Source organism: Scyliorhinus torazame, chromosome 14 (genome assembly GCF_047496885.1).
Source record: "Scyliorhinus torazame isolate Kashiwa2021f chromosome 14, sScyTor2.1, whole genome shotgun sequence".
NCBI lineage: Eukaryota > Metazoa > Chordata > Chondrichthyes > Carcharhiniformes > Scyliorhinidae > Scyliorhinus > Scyliorhinus torazame.
In genome coordinates this window covers 73,182,198-73,201,343 of record NC_092720.1, presented here as the reverse complement: position 1 = coordinate 73,201,343, position 19,146 = coordinate 73,182,198, and the positions used below count along the sequence as shown (strand labels likewise).

General features: G+C 45.1%; 1 protein-coding gene across 3 annotated transcripts in view; it reads right to left on the bottom strand.

Moving 5' to 3' along the window:
• Positions 1 to 3,631: 3,631 nt before the first annotated feature.
• LOC140389808 (PEX5-related protein-like) overlaps positions 3,632 to 19,146 on the bottom strand; it is a 273,485-nt gene continuing 257,970 nt past the window's right edge. For all 3 annotated transcript variants that reach the window (XM_072474344.1, XM_072474345.1, XM_072474347.1), the window contains one exon: positions 3,632 to 4,407. In XM_072474344.1, coding sequence (XP_072330445.1) covers positions 4,209 to 4,407 — 199 coding nt within the window. In that variant the 3' untranslated portion in view covers positions 3,632 to 4,208. The remainder of the gene's footprint in view (positions 4,408 to 19,146) is intronic.

Sequence of the window (19,146 nt, the reverse complement as noted above, 5' to 3'; positions counted from 1 at the left end):
CCTTCCGTCCTAAACTTTCCTATCTCTACTTCCGTCTTCACTTAGGAAATCTTCTTAAAAGATTGTTTATGGCTAAAGCATTTGATTACCCCTTCCAACTTTTCCCTCACGATGTGGGATCTCTTCTTTTTCATTTTTTATATTTGTTCTTGGGCTAATGAGTGTTGCTAATATGTAATTAAGACACTCAAGGCATTCAAACTGTCAGGCCCAGTCTTGAACCTACCATAACTTACCAGTCCAACAAAGTTTATTTTCTTTGTTGTGTATTTGGAGGGCGGTATGGGCGGGGGGGGGGGGGGGGGGGGGGAAGGTTACAGTGGTAGTGGTAGGTTGGAGAAAAAGATTTATTTGAACATGTTTGCATATAATAATCCTGCTTTGCAGTTTGTCTAACTGAATGTCGATAGAATACCGAGCCATGATAAAAGCAGTTACCTTGTTCAAAGTGAGTATTTTAATAGAGAGAATCTGGACAGGAAATAACTTGTGCATATTTGACTTTATTTAAATAACCTTCTGTACATATCAGAAATCCTCACGTGCTACACTGGCAGTCCTCATTTTGTGCAAATGCCAGTTTGAAGCCTTGAGAAGTGCTTGTACATTTGTATTACCTGCAAATTATTTCACATCCTGGTGATTTCATCACTCAATGTACAATGGAGCCAAAGTCCCTCAGAACTAGACAGTTCATTTCTTACAAATAGTTCCCAAATGGAAACAAATTGTTTCGGAAAAAAAGTTACCAAATTGCTGCTGGCACAGTCATGCTACTAAATTCATGTTAAACAATATAAGGGTATTGCAAAAAATAATCTGTGGTTGTGGTCCTGGTTTTAGGAATCAGAAAATGTGCAAATAAATAATTTCTGTATACTACCAAAATGCAATTATAAATATAGACCAACAGATGTGTGATGTATTAATGCAAAACAATTGACTTTAAAGAATAGGATAAGATTTCCTTTATGCTTTAGGTATAGCAAGATCATAAAAGCTTTACTAAAAAATAGGTACATCCTTTTTGCTACACCATGTGCAGAGGAAATATCTTACCCTTTTGTATTTACTATGCTGTATTATATTTTTAATAATTAATTGATTCAAGGTAATCCTTGGTGCTTTTGATAAATTCATGCATATGTCTATTTTCAAATGAAGCCATAGGTAGTTTATAACTATCTGAAATATTAAAGAGTAAATTATTATATTTGGCTGTAATTGCCAAAACAAAGATTTGACCTAAGTTGGCTGGGCAACTCAAAGTACCATATAATTGCTGCGATGCATAAAAGTAGGTTTTTATGTGCAATTCAAGCAATAATAATAGTTTGAACACTGGACATCGTAGTACAATAATTACATTTCTGTTGTTTTATGAATATGTTATAAGCAGCAGAGGCTGAAGTGTGCAGAGTTCACAATGTTCTGTCACATTCCATCCCATTGACTATTCTGCTGGATTATTGAAATTGTTTTAAGAACAAGTTTAAATATTTGACCTGTGTTCCGTTTAGCTAATTGAGTGTGATGTTCCAGCAGTTCTCGAGGTCTATTGTATTGCTGAAAACATTTATGAGGAATGTGACAGCAACGCAGTTCTCACTGGAACCACTCTTCTTACAAGCTTAGCCAAGCTTTCAATTAGTAGCAATGAAAATGTACACTTGATTACTGCTGTCTCTACTAAAATATTTATGTGGATAATAACTCGCCATGTGAAATAGCCATTGAATTTTTTTTAGTACAAATTGCAAGATGTATTTCATGCTACTCAATTATTGTTTAGATGCTTATCCCAGACCTTATGCAGTAACAGAATATACCAGATATGCTATAAACTACATCATAGTTAGGAAAAACAAACTGTAAAATAAAAATAGATGGAACATAAACAAAAGGAGAATTGTCTTTCAGATTCATGCAGTGAGATTTGTATGTCCTAGGAATGTAGTTAGGTTATCCAAAACCACAGAAGTGTTTTTCTTTCCTTATATTTATGTTAAGTATATTTTCTGAATGATGAGGCAGATATACATACTCATAATGGGCCAATTCATTCAGTGCAATGCCGCATTTTAATTCTACCAGAATAAAGTATTCCTCAAGAAGTTATTATTGATCTAGACCTTGTTTTTTTTAAGAATACAACGTGCTTTGTAACAGACTGATATTAAATTAATTTCCCTTTGACATGCTTTCTTTAAAATGATAAAATCCAAATCTTCAGGATGAATCCCTTGATTGTAGATCCGGTGACTCCTACCTTCCGCTTAAGTCATTTAATTTCATATTTCTAGTGTATTCTTTTGATTCCAGTTTCTATTGAGATTAAATACTAGGCATTTTAATCCTGGTGCAAAAATATGTAAAACTTACAGTGGCTTTGCTCAAAATACCACAACATTATAAAGACCATAATAAATTGAAACAATAACAATCTTTCATGGATGCAGACTAGCAAATAAACTAATCACAAAATTAGTAAAACAAAACCAAATGTTTAAATGCTTTCATATTTTGTCTTATTCTAAATTGGATCCAACAAAAAATTTATGTTACTAGGTTAATCTGTAAAAAGTTGACTTTTAACATACAGCATTCTTTAGGGTAAAATAACCCAAACAGGAAGATCTATACTTAAATACCAGTTTTACAGAAACAAAAATATTCTTCCATAACAGAATTTTCTATTGAATTTCTCTGGATCCATTTTGATGCGGAAATGCATTCCTTCATCTTCTTTTTATGAACATTGCTTTTGTAAATAAGAGTATTTATCAAGAATATAATTAATTCCATTTGTTGTCTCTTTTCTAACATTTACCATCTTTTTCCATTACCACAGAAGGACTTGTGCCTCACCACTTCAGAGTTAACATAGGATATAAAATTGAGCTTGTCAATAATCCATACTGACAGATGCAACAAAGATGTAAGTTTGATGAGAGGGGAAATGTAGCAAAAAGCCACAGATGTGTAGAAATATAAAGCAACCTTAATTACTGAAATCAGCAAACGAAACTAATTAACGTTCAAGTTTCCTTTCATGACTTGTCTAAATTCCTACAATTAAAATGAAAAAAGATTTACATGGTCTCTGCACAGGAATGACATGAAAATTCCTGAAGTGTTCCTGTCCACCTGGTATTCCATTTCTTGCAGCAAAGCTTGGGGCAGATTGATGGTGCAGAGCCTTGTTTTGTTTAAGCAGGAAACCTTTGTCTAACTCAGGAACAAAAAACAATACAGCACAGGACAGGCCCTTCGGCCCTCCACGTGCGTCGACCACGTGTCTTATCTAGACCAACCGCCTGTACCCTTCTATACCCCGTTCGTTCATGTGTCTATCCAGATAAGTCTGAAAGGTCGCTAATGTATCTGCCTCAACCACCTCACTCGGCAGTGCATTCCAGGCCACCACCACTCTATGTAAAAAAGTTCCCCCGCACATCTCCACTGTAACTTTCCCCCCACTCACCTTGAACTTGTGCCCCCTTGTAATTGTTATTTTTGCCCTGTGAAAATGCCTCAAACTGTTCTGCAGCGGAGGGGTGTCCCGCTGCGGAGGAGGGGGTGGGGGTGGGGGTGGGGGGGGGGGGGGGGGGGGAATCACCTTTGATGGGACTGGAAAATCCTGCCGGCGGGAAAGGCCAGAAAATTTAGTCTGTTCTCTCTAATTAGAGCTAAACTGAATCCGACCTTAAATTTCATCCTTTACTTACGAAAGGAGCAGTTTGAATTCAACTTAAGGTTTTACTAAAGTGCATCCACCCCCAGCTTCCCAAGTGAGGGGAAAAAAAGTTTACAATGGTATTTGTTAAAGTCTGCAAACGCAGCTTTGATATTCTAATTATGAGTAGAATTTAACATTACCACACTTTATCAAATGTACAAAAAACATTGTTATGGTTGCTATTCAGCTTTTAAATACTTCCACCTAAAAGTTACACTGTATCTTAAAATAATGATTGCCTGTGAGTGACACATTTTAACTGAATTTTGATGAATTCCAATTTGTCCATCGTATGAAAATGACTGCTAAACCATTGAATAGCATTTAGGAATGGGCCACGTAGTCCCCATGAAAATCCTGCTGTAAACTTAACTGTAAAAATCCTGATACATACAGCATCCTTAACATTTACATGAAAATCCGTATAATATATAACTTGTGTAACCTCAAATGTTTGATGGAACGAAGATCAGTCCATATTAAAGGCTTTCAATAAGGTGTCAAGGTCTCCAACATGTGCTGCTTGAAAGAGTTCAGGCTGGTCCATCAGGGAAAGCGCTATCCTGACAGCTGTCCAGATGCTGCCTGAAATGAACTGATGGCAGAATTGTGTGCTTCGGCTCTTTCTCTGCAAGTTCAAGGCTGTAAGGAAGTTGCTGACAGCTTCTCTGTTTGAAATGCAAATAAGCGATATAAATTGTTTATGTTAATGCCAGAAGGTCATTGTCATATTAACTGTGAATTTGGTTTTATACAATAATAGCAAAATACACAGATGCTGGAACTCTGAAATAAAAGCCGAAAATGTTGGGAAAACTCGATTCAACCAAATGGGAACAAAGTCCCACAGTGAGCGTGTTTAGCTGCATGTTTCGTGGCGCTTGCAGTGCTGGGAAACACAAGGCTATTCAATGTGACTTGAGTTGCATAAGCGATCTCAACGGGGAACATAGCCCCATTTTGTAAAGTGGGGAGCTCCACTCACCGGAACTCCCCAATGTAGTGAGAGGTCGGGATGCTATTCTTTAACGGCGTCCTGATCGCCGAGGCCCATGAAGTGATCCCCAACCTCCCCCCAGCCCGAATGTACTATGGGAGGGTCGCAGCCCCTTCCCTCCTGAACTCCCCACAGGAAACACTCACACAGGGCATAACCCCGGCCTGATCGCACGCATGCAAAAAATGCCAGCTTGGCACCTTGGCAGGGCCAACCTGGCACTGCCCATGCCAGGTTAGCACTGCCAGGGTGCCCAGGTGGCCCCAGTGCCAGGGTACCACCCTGCCCAAAGGCAGCCTCCGATCTCCTGGAAGATCCCCATGAGTGCAATTCCATCCGGTCCCCATTTGAGGGGACCAATGCTGAATGGCGCTCACCAGAGGTATCCAAGGTGAAGGGGATGAATCCCAAAGCCTCCGGTACCTCAGGAATCTGCACATTAGAGTGAGACTAATTGTCTCACTCAAATATGCAGATTTGGCAAAACGAGGTCCCGCCCACAATGGGCTAGATTTACTTTGCAACGTCTCGTGAGATCACGTAGCGAGCCGGGTAGATCCGGGGAGCGGGATCTCCGGCTTTTATCGATCATGCTGCACTGCGGCGAGCTGCTTTTCTGACGCAGCGTGCTCATTGGATCACGCCCAGATCTGACAGCATCGGTGTGGAGAGAACAGAGTTAACATTTCGAGACTGCTGTGAAGTCATAGTGGAGTCTTTTCAAAAAAATAATCTTTTTGTCACAAGTAGGCTTACATTAACACCGTTTCTCCCTCCGCTGTTTCTCTTTCCACAGATGCTGCCACAGCAGCACACACTTAGAGTGTTTCTCTAACACACTTAGAGTGTTTCTAGAATTTCCTGTTTTATATATGAGTTTGAAAAATGTTATATTTAGGAGAATCACATGCATAAGTCCACAACATTGCACAACCTCTGAATCGGCAATGACAGTTGTACTAAAGGACAGCAGAATAGTTGTCATTACTGAGACTGCTCACGAGAGTGGCAAGTGTTCCAATCCCCAACAATGGCATCCATGGTTGTTTGGTAGTACAGAACTTGAGTATTGCTGAAAAAACACATTTTTCATCTTGTACTGAGCACACTAGCAAGAATAACCATGCAGGCAAAACAACAACTTTATACTGTACGAGAGGAAGGTGCAGATTGGTTGGTGAGTAAAGCATTGTCATGGAGAATGCACTAGTTGATGGTTATTGGCAATCAACTGCAAAGCATTGTTTGAAATTTAAACCAGATAACTAGACTCAGAATGGTCAATGCATTGCCCTGTGGAATGAACCAGCGAATAGCTATCGCTTATTTTGTTTAGCTGAAACAGGTGCAATGTGTATAGCTGTTTTGTTTGATAAGAACAGAGCCCTGAATTAATATATGTAGCTTCCAGGACATGCAAATGCAGCACATCGTGAGCCTGACTGACAAACATAAATTGGTATTCTTGCGATTGCCCTGATCGAGGGCAAGATGAAATACTTCGACAAAATGTATTCTTCTAGCAATATTCAATGCCATCTATCATCTAGGTGAGGGCAAACATATATTTATGTAATTCCATCAGAAAGTTAATTTTAAAAATAGCAAAAGTAAAAAAGTTTTAATATATGCAGTTTTGGATTTTTTTTCATGCCTTATTGACCTAACATTTTACATTGGAGGTTCACAGCTATCCTGCCATTCACACCACCTCTAGAGACATATTTTGTTTCTTTACTTGTTCCGTTACCACATCTTTTGGCCTTGCATCAATGAAACCTTTTGTTATTTCACCTTTCCTGTCTTCCACTCTACCACAGATCTTCCTTTTAGTTCTTCCATCCTGCTCCCTCTCACCTGCTCGACACCTATTACCTGTCTAACTCTTCTCAGTTATGACGAAAAGGTCATGTCCTGAAATGTTAACACTTTTTCTCTCTCCTCAGATGCTGCCAGACCTGCTGAGTATTCCCAGCATTTTATTTTAGATTTCCACATATGCAGTATTTTACTTGAGATTAATAATACAGAGACGCTTGCCAATAAATTGGCCGAGCATTTCTTTTTAACTTGAGAAACATGGAAATGCAATAATTGCTTTTTCTAAAAAAAAGGCAGAAATTATCACTGATGTGATGACAACTTCACACACTTCATCCCAATCATGTGACTGATTTACCAAAAAACTATCTTTAAGGTAAATTTCTGTTTCTGTGCGTGATGGAAATATTTTAATTTAGCTTAGGTTGCATCATGAGCAAGTGGTATATGGAAGGATCAGCATGAATATGATTGAGGAAAGGTTAATCATTAGTAGAGCAGGAAATTAAAGGACGTTTTATTTGGAAAAGCAGTTAATTATAATTGTTAGACAGATAGGCACAAGAAGGAGCTGGCAATAACTGACAGCCCTTTTCAGAAGAAGCAATAATTTTGCTGCAACCTTTAATTACCTATGTGTCAATCAGTGACAATACCCAAGGTGACTGCCAGTCCCCGACACTATGGTGTGAAATCAGAATTCCAGAAGCTGCAAGTTGAAGAGACTGGGGGGCTGGGGATAGCAAGGGTTTAGAGTTTTATGATGTGGGGCTATATCTCCACAGCATGCACCTTGTCGCCCCAACAGGTTTCCCAGCCAGAAATCAGCCGGATTGACAGAGACTTCCAGTTGGATAAGGGGCACGCTGGACACCTCAAGGCCAGGTACGTTCAATCCACAACCCCAGAGGGTAGTGGCTGCTCCTGTGAAAGCGAGGTACAAGATCTGTAATCCTTTTCATACTAAGCTTTGAAGTCATACAAATGTGGTCTAAGCAAGGTTCTATACAAGTTGGGCACAACTTTGTTCCTTTTCAATTCTATCCCTCTAGAAGTAATGACCAGTTCTGAGTTTGATTCTTTTTCTTGATCAGATCACTGCGGCTCCCTTGGTTGACAAGCAATGCTTCAAAAGCACTTTCTCCTTGAAGTTGTCCTCTGATGATAGCTGCCAGGTTTCCCGAAGCCTGGGAAATCCAATCACCCAGTGTAAAATGTTCAAAGCAGGTTATATCAGAGGCCGCCCACCCTTCCTCCCCCTTCCTAAAATACTGAAGTGGAATCGGGTTCAGTATTTTAAAATGTTCACCACCGTACTTCCCATCCCCCACCCCATCCGACCAACCACTTGGTGCATGCCAGAATTTAGTCCAACAAGTATGGTCTACACAAGATTCTGTTGTGTTATGCTTCTTCATGTAGCAAAAGCTGCTTCCTTGATGTATGCTCTGACAAAGGAAGGTTCAGACTTGGAGATAGGTTTAACACATTTATTGAACAGTTAACAATTCTCCTACTTGAGTTTGACTCTCCTGCTAATCTTACGACAGTAACTCAGTCTAACTAACCAGTCTGCTCTAATCCACATGTGGGTGTGATGCTTCTGATCTGCCCCGTCCTTCTCTCTTGGTGTCGCCTGTGGAAAGAAAAAAGAGCATGTGTGCCCTGTCCTTTTATATGGGTTGCCCCCTTGTGGTAGTGTCACCTCTGGGTGTCTTGACCGCCCATTGGTCGTGTCCGATCTTACTGACCTATTGGTTGAATGTCTGTGTGTCATGATGTGTCTGGTGCTCCCTCTAGTGTTTACTTGGTCTTAGTGTATTTACATTAACCCCTTGTGTATTTACAGTGATACATATCACCACAGATTCTATACAGGTTTGGCCAATCTTTCTTGTTTTATTAGTTCTATCCCTCCAAAACTGAATCCCAGTTCTGACTTTGTATTTTTTTAAATTATTAACTTGCTTCATCCTTTGGTTTGCACATTCGCCCCATATCTGCATGGGTCTCACCCCCACAACCCAAAGATGTGCAGGGTAGGTGGATTGGCCATGCTAAATTGCCCCTTACTTGGAATTTTTTTTTTAAAAGATAGACTGTGAACAACAATGGTCCCAATATTGATCCCTGTGGAACACAACTTTCTATTTGTGTCAGTGTGACCGTCTACCCTCAGTCCGTACTCTGTTTTTTAGCCAACTTGCTACCCTTTCTGCTACTTTTGTCCTGAATCTAAAACTTTGACCTTCAGTCATGAGTCCACTATGAGCAATCTTCATTGAGACTTCTGGTGGCAGCCATGGAGTGAGTGGTCACACATTTGGTGGCTCCTGCTAGGGGTGGAACTGTTTGGCCTTTCTCACCCGATATAGGGGGTGTTTGCTGGTGCAAAGTGCATGAACAGTGAGAGACAGAAATTCACCACCGGTAGGGCCTGTTTGTGGCTTATCGAACAAGGAGTGCAATGATCAAGAGGCAGCAGTCTGGTAAGGAGGACTTTCGAAGTGTGATAGAGGGAAAGATGGTGGAGAGCTCTGGGGTGTCGTTGCCTGTCCAATGGTCTACAGAACAATTGGTGGAGTTTCTGAACACCAAGTTCCAACAGCAGAGGCAGGAGACCTCGGAGGACCTGGCTAAGGTGGTGGAGTCGATCAGGGCGGCTACTGAGAGAGTAGAGCAGAGATAGGAGGTGCAGAGTCCGGCGCTCCAGAAGGTGGAGGAGTCGGTGGCGGATTGTGAGGACCAGTTGGCCTCATTGGAGGCAGAGATTTGTGCTCATGGCGGAAGGCCAGAACCATCCGAGGGAGAAGGTGGAGGACTTGGAGACTCCAGGAGCCAGAATATCCAGATTGTGGGACTGCCGGAAGGGATTGAGGGAATGCAGGCCACAATGCGAATATGTTTGAGAGGTTGGTGGGGGAAGGGGTCTTTGACTGACCTCCCAAGGTGGATCGAGTACACAAGTTGTTGAGGAGGAGGACGAAGGGGGGACCGGGGGGGGGGGGGGGGGGGGGGGCTGAGGGCGATGGTGGGGGATTGCATAGTTTTTTGCATAAAGAAAGGATTCTGCGGTGGACAAAGGAGACGAGAGAATGTACCTAGGAAGGAAATGAGGTGCGTATCTACCAGGGTTTGGGTGAGGAGTTGGCCAAGCGCCGAGCTGGGTTCAATAGGGCAAAGTTGGCCCTGTACAAGAAAGGAATGAAGTTTGATGTATTCTTTCCTGCTCGTCTGTGGGTCATACACATGTATCAGGAATTCTATTTTGATACAGCGGCGGAGGCGAGTAATTCATGAGGAAAAATGAACTGGTGGACTTGTGAGGACATTGAACTTTGGAGATGCCAGTACGGGAAATGTAGGTGTATATACCGGGCAGATTATTGTATTTACTGTGTTTGGGTGTGGATTGGGCAAATATGTTCAACTGCTATTGGGGAATTGTGGGTGAGGGGTGGTAGGGGTGGGAAGGCGGTGTAGGCGGTTGCCTCGAGTGGGGTCCACCATGGTAGCAGGTAGGCTAGGTAACAGGAGTGAAGTGGGGGTCGATTCATGGAGTGAGTGGGGGGTTGGTTTCCTTTCTCTTTGCTGGGAGGGCATAGGGGGATTTGCTGACGTGGGTGGAGTTGGTGTTGTGCAATTGGTTAAGGGGCGATGGCAGCGGACATCTTGGGGAGGCCCAAGGTTGAGCGAGGCGTGGACCTGGGCAGCTGGTTAAAGAGGGGCTATGGCTGATCGGGGGTGGTGGGGAGTCCCCAACCCAGTTGATTAAGTGGATGTTGGGGGATTAAATGGACCGATAAAGGGGTATCACGTTTTTGTTATCTTGGGTTACAAGTGGCGAGGAGTTGGGCCCAGCTGCATAAGTTAAATTTGGCGCAGGAATGAAAGTGCACTTTAAGAGGTGGGATTATGCAGCTATTGTCATTGGCTGGTCAGGTCCAGATGGTAAAGGTGACAGTGTTGCCGAAGTTTTTGTTTGGGTTTCAGAACCTCCCGGTCTTTGTGCCCAAGTCCTTTTTTGAGGTTTGTGTGGGCGGCTAAGGCTCCGCTGGCTAGTAGGGTGTTTTGGGTAGGGATCGGCGGGGACCGGGGGAGAGGGGGTGCTAAATATTGCCGAACGTGCAAAACTATTAGTGGGCAGCAAACATTGCAATGGTTAGGAAGTGGATGAAGGAGCGGTCGGTGGGGGGGGCAGATGGAGGTGGCCTCATGTAAAGGACCAGTTTGAGGGCACTATTGCTAGCGTCCTTTCCTTTCTCGCGGGCCAGATACTCCATGAGCCCGGTGGTGGTATCAGCGTTGAGGGTGTGGAACCAGTGCTGGCAGCATTTTAGAATGGAAGGCATGGCCCTGTGGGCACAATTTGCGACAATCATAGGTTTGCCCCGGCGGCGTTGGATGCGGTGTTCCGGGGATGGCAGCAGGTGGGGATAGAATATTTTAGGGAATTGTTTGTTGGAGGGAAGTTTGCAGACTTGGAGGAGCTGGAGTGGACATATCAGTCGCCGAAGAGGAATGGGTTCAAGTTAGGGACTTCACGAGGAAGTTGTTTTTTCTCCTGCGCTGCAGGACAAAGTCCCATCCGATGACGAATTAGGTGAGGACAAGGTCTCAGACATATATGTGGAGAGGCACATATGAAGAGAGAGTGCCCTGGTGGAGGAGGTTAGGCATAAGAGGGAGGAAGAGCTGGGTGGGGTTTTGTGGGCTGGAGTATGGAGTGAAGCTTTGTGGAGGGTTAATGTGTCCTCGTGGTGTGCAAGACTAAGTCTCATCTAGAGGGGGGGGGGGGGGGGGGGTCAGGCACCAAAGTGGCAGAGGGTAGTGTGGTGGTGGTGGTGGTGGGGAGGGGTTGGAGTGGTCCACACTTAATTGGTTCAGGACCGGCCATGGCCAGCCTTCACAGATGCAGCATTAGTGTCAGCCCCCTATGTGCCTGTGGGAGAGAGCAAACTATGCACCACAGCATAGAAGAATGTCCAATCCACAGACTCAGCGGCCTATCCCCACTCAACACAGCAGGACTGGAAGAAACTGCTTGGTTTAGGCACTTTGCATTCACTAAATAAAATAGCTGTGCCACCAAGTGGCTGCATGCCTGAGCAGGGTAGGCAAAACCCATGGGAGACTGCCGAACAAGGCAGAGAACAGGTTCCAAAATCTTCCTATGCTGCGCCCGAGGCTTCTGTGCAGTAAATGGAAAGGAAGAGAGATGACACCCACACCTGGAGGCTCTGCAGGCAAACTGAGAAGGCAGTCAGACTAGATGGCCTTACACAAGTGGCCAAATTATTTTCAAATGCACCTGTGCTGCTAGATTCACATGCTGCTCTATGTATCAGATTTTTCTGTCACTTCTCTTGGTGCTTTGGCAGGCCTGCCAGAAAACCTGTGGTCAATGTCAAGGAAAAGGGCAGCGATGACACCATCTTGGCACAGGACTTTGCGCAGAGCTTGGAAAGCAGCCTTTCCAGTCTGAAACTGGTGACTGACCCCATTACCACTTGTGGACCCAACCACAACGCAATGTCTGATGGCCAATATCTCAGATTCTGCCACAGCATAACATAAATCCTCAACATCAGCAGTGGAAACTCCGATTGAAATCAAACAAGTACAACTTGCTGCCATCACGCAATCTCAGACTTGGAATCAGGAGGCGGTGGCACAGTGGTATTTTCACTGGACTAGTAGCCCAGAGACCCAGGGTAATGCTCTGGGGATCCGGGTTCGAATCTTAGCATGGCAGATGATGACATTTTAAAAATCTGGAATTTAAAGTCCGATGACTTACAATCAGGGATGGACGACAAATGCTGGCCGAGCCAGTAATGCCTACATCTCATGAATGAATTTTTGAAAAGTCAAAGCTGTGGATGCCAGTCTTCGCAGGATCTCACAGCTGAATGATGAGGGAGTGAATTCCCTTCAATTGAGGTGTAGAATCAACGTATGACACCTACAAAGCGACATCCATGCATTCAATGACATCTTGTACCATTGAGAAGTCTGCAATCTTTGCAAAGCTGTGTGTTCATTTCATCTTTTTCCCCTCTCACCAAAGTGAATGAAATCTATTCAGCTCTCATGGGATCGAACACACTTATGTAACAGTGGATGGAACTGGGGCATGTTGTTATCATCTAATCCAGGAAGAGGCACTGCTTGCCACACCAAAAAAAGACCCATTCATTCCTACTCTCCATTTCCTGTCTGCTAACCAAATCTTGCCAATATCATACATCCAATCCCACGTGCTTTAATTTTGCACACTAATCGCTTATGTGGGTCTTTATCAAAGGCTTTCTGAAATTCCAAATACACCGCATTCACTGGTTCTCCCTTATCCATTCTGCTAGTTACGTCCTCAAAAAACTCCATTATTTCCCTTTCATAATACCATGTTGACTTTGGCGAACTCTGTTGATATTTCTAAGTGTCCTGTGATCACATCCTTTATAATAGACTAGAGCATTTTCTTTACTACTGATGTTAGACTAACCGGTCTGCAATTCCCTGTTTTCTCCCTCACTCCTTTTTTAAATAGCGATTACATTTTCCACCCTCCAATCTGCCAGGACTGTTCCAGGACATACAGAATTTTGGAAGATGACGACACATCTACTATTTCATGGGCACCTCCTGGGATGTAGATTATCAGGCCCTGGGGATTTGTCTGCATTCAGTTCCATTAATCTTTCCAGTACTTTTTTTTAAGCAATACTAAATTTCCATCTAACTAGACCCTTGATTCCCGAGCATTTCTGGGAAGTTATTTGTTTCTTCCTCCGTGAAGATAGAACTAAAGTAGTTGCTGAATTGACCTGCCATTTCCTTATTCTTTTTATAAATTCTCCTGTTTCGGACTGTATGGGACTTACCCTTTTACAGACCACTTTTATGTTCCGTTGACTGTTTCACTGGCCGCTGGAAATAATCTATCACTATTTACCAAATCATAATCCTTCGCAATCTTTCAAGATCTTCAGCAGGGCACCCCTTGATTTGGCTTTTGTGAAAAAGCCCCAAGTTCTCAATGTTTCTTCATAAAATGGCAATCCCTAATTTCTATTTACATCCTTGTGAACAAACAGCAAAGGAAAATAGTCATCACTTTTTCCAGAGCATACCTTTATATTTAGAACAGAACACAATATCATATAAATTATAATGCTCCACTCTGCTGATAATGGACAGGATTCGCTGGTCCCCCAGCCACCGTGTGTCTCAGCGGTACACCCTTCGCTGGCAGTGAGATTCTAACCTCCCGCCGCTTGTCAATGGGAGCCCCGTGGGCATGGCGCTGTCGGCAGGAAAAGTGAACAACCGGAGAAATTAATGTTTGCGTTCCTTTAAGGCTACAAAATGTAATTCCTGTGAAGTAAGCACTTCACGTTCATTGAAACATCAATCAAGAATTCACAACCCATTCTTAAATTGTTCCTTTATATTTGTCTTTGGCACGGTGTGAATAAATCTGACAGACAAGTGATGTGTGTTACATATACTGTTTTTGTCATGTGGCTGACAGATCTTCCATTGTGTTCCTCTAGATGAGTTATAGGATATGCTGTTTCATTTCACTAAGCTGTCATTGCTACTTAATGCACATTGTCAAGGGAATTATTCTACAGTGATTCAAGTAAAATTCTGTTTTCATTCACATGGATTCCTGCAATTTTAAAAATAATCGTTTTAGGGATTCGAGTTCTACAACTCAAATTAATCGGAAATCCATTAATTAGCAGCCTCAACTATTCTAGTAACTTGCTTTATTTATACAGTTGAACGTTTATCTCTTACCTTTAGCAAAGTCTAGGAAATCCACAGAAACGGTAGGTAACGTGTAGCAAGCAGACTTGGGACAGGAAAATTGTGTTTAGTAGCCTATGTGGAGCCTGTATGCTTTTGGTGGTTTGGAGGGGTATTGTTGGGTGTGGCAGTACTGCAGAGGGTGCTGCACTGGAGCATCTAGGAAGGTGGTCACCTGGTTTTGAGGAGATGTGTGCTTTGGCAACACTAAATTAAGGTATAGATATCGGTCAGTGGGGCCACAGAGGACCCAATAGATGAGTGCTGTGGTCGACAAAAGGGTGTCCAGATCATCCCCTCATATTGGATTTCCATTTGCCATCCCCTGGCCACCCCGAGTCTGAGCCATCTATAGAATGAGGCCATTCAGCCCATCGAGTCTACACCTACCCTCTGAAAGTGCACTCAACATAGGCTCAATCTCTGTCCTATACCCATAACCCCACCTAACCTAAACATCTTTAGAAACTGATGGCCAATCCACCTAACGTCCATATCTTATGGACTGTGGGAGGAAACTGGAGCACCCGGACGAAACCCATGCAGATATGTGGAGAATGTGCAAACTCCACACCGACAGTCACCCAAGGCTGGAATTGAACCCGGGTCCCTGATGCTGTGAGGCAACAGTGCGAACCACCGTGCCGCCCATGCTTTGGACCCAGCCCAAAAGCTTCTTTCTTTAATGCAAGATCTGCTGTTACTGCAATTTCTGACAGTATGCTGGCATAAAGTTTGTAATTTCATGGAATGGTTACAGCACAGAAGGAAGCCATTTGCTCCGTCATGTCCATACCAGCTCACTGCAAGAGTTAATTCCAAACCATCCACCTTCCCTTTCTCCATAGCCTGAAATTTTCCTTCGTAGGTGTTTCTCCAATTGTTAAAATGATTTCAACAAAGGGAATGATGAGGTGATGATTAGGTCAAATAATATGGTAGGTAAATTTCTGCTCCAGCATTGCAATGGAGTTTTAAAAAAAATAAACATTTTATTGAGGTATTTCTTTGGCATTGTAACAGCAGCAATATAAACAATGTACATGAGAATATAAACATCGTGCAAATACCATCTCCCTCTACAACAGGTCCCACCATTAAGTAACCCCCTAATCTACACTAACCTAACCCCCCCTCTGCTGACGATGAATTTCCGCGAAGAAGTCGATGAACGGTTGCTACCTCCGGTTGAATCCTAACAGTGACCCTCTCAAGGCGAACTTGATTTTCTCCAAACAGAGAAAGCTAGCCATGTCCGATAGCCAGGTATCCGACTTCGGGGGCTTTGAGTCTCTCCAGCTAATAGTATCAGTCTCCGGGCTACCAGGGAAGCAAAGGCGGGAACGTCTGCCTCTTTCTCCTCCTGGATTCCCAGATCTTCCGACACCCCGAAAATCGCCACCTCTGGACTCATTGCCACCCTTGTTTTTAATACCTTGGACATGACCTCAGCAAACCCTTGCCAAAATCCCCTAAGCTTTGGACATGCCCAAAACATGTAGACATGGTTCGCTGGTCCTCCAGCACATTTTTCACACCTGTCTTCCACCCCAAAGAATCTGCTCATCTGGGCCACTGTCATGTGAGCCCAGTGAACGACCTTAAATTGGACCAGGCTGAGCCTGGCACAGGTTGCGGACGCGTTGACCCTACTCACTGCGTCTGCCCAAAGGCCCTCCTCTATCTCTCCCCCCAGCTCCTCCTCCCACTTTTGCTTCAGTTCCTTGGTTTGCATCTCCTCTGACCCCATAAGTTCCTTGTAAATGTCAGAGATGCTCCCCTTTCCTACCCATCCTCTGGAAACTACCCTGTCCTGAATCCCCCTTAGCGGCAGGAGTGGGAAGGTTGATACCTGTCTATGCAGAAAGTCCCGCACCTGCAGATATCTAAATTTGTTTCCCCCCGCCAATGCAAACTTCTCCTTTGGCGCCCTCATACTCTGAAAGCTTCCCTCTATAAACAAGTCCCCCATCCTCTCAATCCTCGCTCGCCACCATATTCGGAACCCCCCATCCATACACCCTGGGGCAAACCGGTGATTATCGCAGATTGGGGACCAGACTGATACTCTCACTGCCCCCACATACATCCTCCACTGCCCCCAGACTCTCAGGGCCGCCACCACCATGGGGCTGGTGGAGTACCGCGCTGGCGGGAACGGCAGTGACGCAGTTACCAATGCCCCCAGACTGGTGCCCTTACAAGAAGCCGCCTCCATACACACCCATGCCAACTCCCCCCCCCACCAGCCACTTCCTAATCATGGCTATGTTAGCCGCCCAGTAATAATTGCTAAAGTTCGGCAGCACCAGCCCGCCCTCTCCCAGACTCCGCTCAAGCATTACCTTCCTTACTCGCGGGGACTTGCCCCCCCCACACAAAGCCCACAATAACTTTATTGACCCGCTGAAAAAAGGACCGCGGAATGAAGATGGGGAGACATTGAAATACAAACAGGAATCTCGGGAGGACCGTAATTTTCACCGTTTGGACTCTCCCAGCCAGAGACAACGGGAGCGCATCCCATCTCCGGAAATCACCTTTCATCTGATCTACCAACCGGGCCAAGTTCAATTCATGTAGCCGGTCGCAATCCCTCGCAACTTGAATACCCAGGTACCTGAAACTGTCCCCTACCAATTTAAACGGCAGTTCCCCCAGTCGACTCTCCTGACCCCTCGCCTGGACCGCAAACATCTCGCTCTCCCCCATATTAAGCTTATACCCCGAGAACCGGCCAAATTCCCCTAAAATTCCCATCAATTGCATCCGATACAGGAGCAGGTCATCCGCGTAAAGCGAGACTCTGTGCTCCACCCCCCCCCCCCCCCCCCCCTCGGACCAGCCCCTTGAGGCTCTCGGAACAATTGCCAGCGGCTCTATAGCCAGCGCAAACAGCGGTGGGGAGAGGGGGCATCCCTGTCTCGACCCCCGGTGCAGTCTGAAATAGTCCGAAGTCGTTCTGTTCGTCCGTACACTCGCCACAGGAGCCTTGTACAGCAACCTGACCCAGTCAATAAAGCCCCACCCAAATCCGAACTGCCCCAGAACCTCCCATAAATAATCCCATTCAACCCGGTCAAAAGCTTTTTCCGCATCCATTGCACCACTACCTCCACCTGCCTACCTTCCGGGGCATCATAATCACGTTTAACAGCCTTCTTACATTGGCCACCAGCTGCCTGCCCTTAGCGAACCCCATCTGATCCTCCATAATAACGTCCGGTACACAATCCTCAATCCTGGAGGACAAACATTTGGCCAACAGCTTGGCATCTGCATTCAACAGTGATATCAGCCTGTAGGACCCACATAGCTCCGGTTTCTTGTCCCGTTTCAGGATAAGTGAAATCATGGCCTGTGACATCGTCCGGGGCAGAACCCCCCCTTTCCCTTGCCTCATTAAACACCTTCATCAGCACCGGTCCCAATATCCCGGAGAACTTTTTATAGAACCGCTGGGTACCCGTCTGGTCCCGGGGTTTACCCGACTGCATGGCCTTCAAGCCCTCCATTATCTCCTCCAAGGGGCCCCCAGTCCTTCTACCAGCTCCCCATCCACCTTCGGGAAAGTTAGCCCCTCCAGGAAGTGCCTCATTCCCCCCGGCCCCGTAGGGGGTTCCGACCTGTACAGCCTGCTGTAGAAATCCCTAAACGCCTTACTCACCCCTGCCGAATCCCCAACCAAGTTCCCATCCCCGTCAATAACTTTCCCTATTTCACTAGCTGCCTCCCTCTTTCTGAGCTGTTGTGCAAGCATCCTGCTGGCCTTCTGTCCATGCTCATAGATCGTCCCCCTCGCCTTTCTGAGCTGTTCCACTGCCCTCCCTGCCCTGTGGTTAACAGGCCGAACTCCATCTGTAGCCTCCGCCGTTCTCTTAAAAGCCCTATCTCTGGAGTCTCCGCGTACCTCCTGTTGACTTGTAGAATCTCTTTTACCATCCGGTCCGTCTCTGCCCTGTCCGTCCTGTCCCTGTGAGCCCGGATCGAGATCAGCTCTCCTCTCACCACTGCTTTCAGCGCTTCCCAGACGACCGCTGCTGAGACCTCCCCCGTATCATTTACCTGCTGGTAATTCAGCATGCACTTCCTCAGCCTGTTGCACACCGCTTTGTCCGCCAACAGCCCTACATCTAACCTCCATACGGGCGCTGATTGCTATCTTTCCTGACCTGCAGGTCAACCCAGTGTGGAGCATGGTCCGAGATTGTGATCGCCGAGTACCCCGTGTCCACCACCCCTGCCAGCAAGGCCTTACCCAAGATAAAGAAATCAATCCGAGAGTAAACCTTATGCACGTGGGAGTAAAAGGAGCACTCTATCACCCTCGGCTGCCTAAATCTCCATGGATCCACCCCCCACCCCATCTGCTCCATGAACCTTTTCAGTTCCCTTGCCATTGCTGGTACCCTGCCTATTTTCGAGCATGACCGATCCAGGCCGGGATCAATAACTGTATTAAAGTCCCCTCCCATGACCAACCTGTGCGAGTCCAGGTCCGGTATCTTCCCCAGCATCCGATTTATGAATTCCACGTCGTCCCAATTTGGCGCGTACATATTAACCAGCACTACCTTCACCCCCTCCAGCTTACTGCTAACCATAATATATCGACCTCCCACATCCGAAACTATTCTACCCACGTCAAGTATCACCCGCTTATGAATCAAGATCGCAACCCCTCTGGTCTTTGTGTCCAGCCCCGAGTGAAAGACCTGACTGACCCAGCCTTTCCTCAATCTAACCTGGTCCACAACTCTAAGGTGCGTCT